This window comes from Lytechinus variegatus, chromosome 8, assembly GCF_018143015.1.
Source record: "Lytechinus variegatus isolate NC3 chromosome 8, Lvar_3.0, whole genome shotgun sequence".
NCBI classification, from domain to species: Eukaryota; Metazoa; Echinodermata; class Echinoidea; order Temnopleuroida; family Toxopneustidae; genus Lytechinus; species Lytechinus variegatus.
In genome coordinates this window covers 36,147,031-36,150,948 of record NC_054747.1, presented here as the reverse complement: position 1 = coordinate 36,150,948, position 3,918 = coordinate 36,147,031, and the positions used below count along the sequence as shown (strand labels likewise).

The 3,918-nt window shown below is 32.0% G+C and overlaps 1 protein-coding gene across 1 annotated transcript; it reads right to left on the bottom strand.

The window, feature by feature from the left end:
- Positions 1-2,448: 2,448 nt before the first annotated feature.
- Positions 2,449-3,364, bottom strand: LOC121420096. The gene is made up of 2 exons (XM_041614629.1): positions 3,283-3,364; positions 2,449-2,847 (listed from the first exon to the last, which is right to left on the bottom strand). Exons 1-2 carry the CDS (start codon positions 3,331-3,333, stop codon positions 2,506-2,508), a joined length of 393 nt encoding a protein of 130 aa, XP_041470563.1. The 5' UTR covers positions 3,334-3,364; the 3' UTR covers positions 2,449-2,505.
- Between the last annotated feature and the right edge of the window lie 554 nt (positions 3,365-3,918).

Sequence of the window (3,918 nt, the reverse complement as noted above, 5' to 3'; positions counted from 1 at the left end):
TAGTAGCACTTTACTATGTCGATAAAAAATCTTATAATCTGGTCACACAAGCATCGGCAATTGTTTATAATAAACATTAATTGCATTGATAATTATGCCGAAAGAAACAGTCTACGTTACATTCAAAAGAAATATAATTTGCACCTACATCATACATAATCATTTAAAATTGGAAACTACACTCGGTATATAGGCCTATTGTGGCGATTTGCAGATCCGCTTTTTCCATTTATTATGCAATTTATCATAACCTGTTTTATTTATTTTTTTTTGGTTAATTCGAGTGTTCGTTTGTACCATTAATAAAATGCGTTAATCAATATAGAGTACAAATACCATAATAAATTACATACTTGTCATGTTTGTACGTCATTAGTACTCTTGGTACAAACTTGTAAAGATGTGTTTATTGGTACTCTGAACAAGTACAGCTGTCCATATACTCAGTATTCAAATGAACACAAGCTATGCGATAAATTTGAAATCTGCTTGAGCCTACATTACGGCGCCCAGTATAGATATTACTTTTTTTTAATTTTAAAGAGTTTCCCTTTCCTCTATTACCTTAATGGGATCTTTTTTAATATTTGGATCAAACTGATTAGGTCAATCTAGCGCATTTTTGTTTTATCATTAACCCCTTTTTGTTCCCTTTGTTTTAAAGGGATGATGAGATGGGGTTGTCCGGTAACCAGGGGTAAAATTACATCCATACATTTTGGGAACAAACCTATAGTTAAAGGGCATTTGCATCGCTAATCATCCCAATTTTCCTAAAATTCATCAAATGTAACATCTGTACAAACTTTAAAACCTTGAATGCTATGAAGAGGTTTCTTTTTAACCATTGATGAATTACTTTAAAGCATCATCTATTTCTAGAAATCATGTCACCCCTTCAAGATAAGTTGTAGAGAGGTCAAACAAGCATTTCCTTATTAAAGTGAAGTGTATATGTTTAAGGAGAAAATTGTCACAATGGCACATTTTCTGTACGCTATCGGGTCATATTTTGCTTTTTAGGGAAATGAATCCCTGAAACTTAATGTTCATCTCAAAGTTCAAGTATGACTTGTACCCCCCCCCCATTTTTGGGGAAGGGGGGGGGGGGGGGTAATAGGAATGGATGTTATGCGACATCAATTTTCTCACTAATTTAGTTGCTATGCATTCTGATATAACGTGAGATAACTGAGGTTCATTATCTCAAATCAAGTTTGTGAACTGTTTGTGAAGTATTTATGAGAGCGGTGAGCCATATTTTCTTAGAAATGTGTAAAAACTTGTGCATTTAAAACACAAACTGAAATTACTGACCCCCTGAATAGAAAAAAATAACAACAAACACAAAACAAAATGAAATTAGCACTTCATACAGATAAATAAAATTGTTCATCATTACACTCCCTGTTTAAAAAAAACATGATTTTGCAGAAAAAACAAGATTTTGCAGAAAGCAATAACAGAATCATTCTGTAAACTCATAAAACGGCAATTTTTCTACAATTTAACAAAACAGGTCTGTTTAAAAATGGGAAAATTTTGTTTTATTTAAAGAAATTGGTAAGGATCCATACGCAAAATACCAATCTCCTGTAATGTTACATGATATAATGTAAAAAAAATACGCAATCTGGTAAGATTACAGGTGTTCTCGATATTCTGCTGCAGGAAATTATTTTATTTTAAGGATAAATTTTCTAACAGTGCATAATATTAGCTGCGTACTAATGCTTTTAAATCAGTTTTGGTAATATGTGTGAGTCTTACAATTATACCAATGCCTGAGTGTGAAATTGATGTACGTTGATATGCTACAATACATGTATGTAGTATACATGATCATGGACTAGCCCCACATTATATACATAAATCACAATATCATTTTCACGCCTGGCCCGTTCACCGATGAGAGTATGTTACATCTGGTACTGATTAATAGATTATTCTTTCTTTCTTAGGAAATATAATAAATCATGCATTTCTTTTCCGAAGTTTTCCAGAACTATTCCATGCTTAAGTTATCCCTCGAATGCATTGCAAAGTCGTGGAAAATGCAAATTTATATGCATTATTAAACACCTTTACTATTTTTAAAGCTTTTTATTCATTTTTAAAATCATGTAGATACAGTTTTAAGTAGACAAATAAATTTCATGACTAGGAGTCAATCTTAATTGTTAAAAAACGATTTGAAAAAAAATATAATTTATACTTATTTTGTCAAGTCAACGTTGATTATGTAATGCATCTAGACTACAAATCGATTACCAATTTCTGTACAATTTGTCTTACGTCATCAGATATATTTTTATTTCTTTAAATGTTTGTTCTGAAACAATGCTTATTCGCTCATTTGGTGATATATATATATATATATATATATATATTATATATATATATATATATATATCTACGGTCTATTCTAACTATTTAAACCAAAAACCAGTCATTTTTCTAGCTATGGAATGTGATAACTTTTCAATTCAATCATTGGGAAATAACTCATAAATATGTGGTGATCACCGAATCAATACTCTCTGACGCAATTCCTCTCTTGGGAAATGTTGTAGGACCTGTACAGGATAAGTATCCCCCGTCACAGGAATTCAACGTTTGTTGAAGTATGGCATCTGAAGTTGAACCCCCTTGTAGTGATGAAGCACATACTGGTTGTGTTGGATGCAGAGAAGAAGAATTACCGGGTGGATTGGTTTGATGATTGGCTGGAATACCAGGGTGAGCTATTGCCTTCATCTCCATGTATTCATGGGAATCCTGGATGGGTTGCTTAGCAACCACATCACTTCGGGAAATAGCGGGATCTCCACCAACACCAGGTTTGGACTACAGTTAGGAAAATGTATGAGATAGGAAAATTTACTGAGTAACACCTTTAAAAGTTGACATAGAATTCAAATATACCACAACCAATATGCTGTTGTCAATAATTAAGAAACAATCAAGTTGTTTGCGTGGCTGGAGGTAATCTAATGGACCTCTTATATCCAATGAGTTTCGATTTACATCAATTTAATCGTTGTAGATGAACAATACGATTTTTAATATATCTATACTACTTGATGTATTTGAAATGTATTTTAAAGAATGGCGTCAGAAATTGAGCATGATGATGATCAGCTTGTGTATATATATTTTCAGTATAAGTGTTGTTTTTTCACGTGAACAATATCACACGAAATAGTATTCGCGAACGGGATCTACTGAAATATATATTCAGTTTTATTTAAAAATTGGATTGGTCTTGGCAATCATATTTACCATTGTGGAATTCGCGTAAAGAGGCTCGTGGTTCGAGTCCTTCTGGTGCATTGCGGTCACTGGCACTTCATCTTCCCTGTCAGCGTCCCCTGCTACATGAAAAGTAAATTTGAAAATGAAAGTTAGGGAGATTTTATATAAAAGCGGATATTGTATAGTCTGTTTTGATTACGTGTACGTGTATTGTCCGCGAAGAAATGGGTAATCAACGCGAGAAAATAATTGGAAAGAGAGGCACTTTAATATTCTGACATTATAGTTAGATATCGAACTCTACATTAATAAAATACTACAAATTCTATTAATAATTACTTTAATTATTTTATTTTGGCAATGAAAAGTATACTATATATTGGTGCAATAAAACATAAAACATAAATGAATCGAGTATGAATTGAGCACCCACTGGACTATGGAAATAAATTTGTTATGTATTTCTCTGTTTTTTACTTTTTGTTTTTATTGTTTTTTCAATGGAAATTGCTCCAGACATAATTCTGATCATAAACAAGGCAAAATTAATTAAGTTTAATCAGTAAAAGTAGAAATAATGATACATTTATGAATTTTGGCTAAATACGTAATTTGCATTGGATTTGTACATGAAATCACATTTATGAGCAATTTTGGGTCTGA

Coding starts and splice junctions, on each gene's coding strand:
- LOC121420096 (XM_041614629.1), bottom strand. CDS start 3,333: ATGCACCAGAAGGACTCGAACCACGAGCCTCTTTACGCGAATTCCACA. Junction 2,848..3,282: donor TTTACGCGAATTCCACAATG/GTAAATATGATT, acceptor TCCTAACTGTAG/TCCAAACCTGGTGTTGGTGG.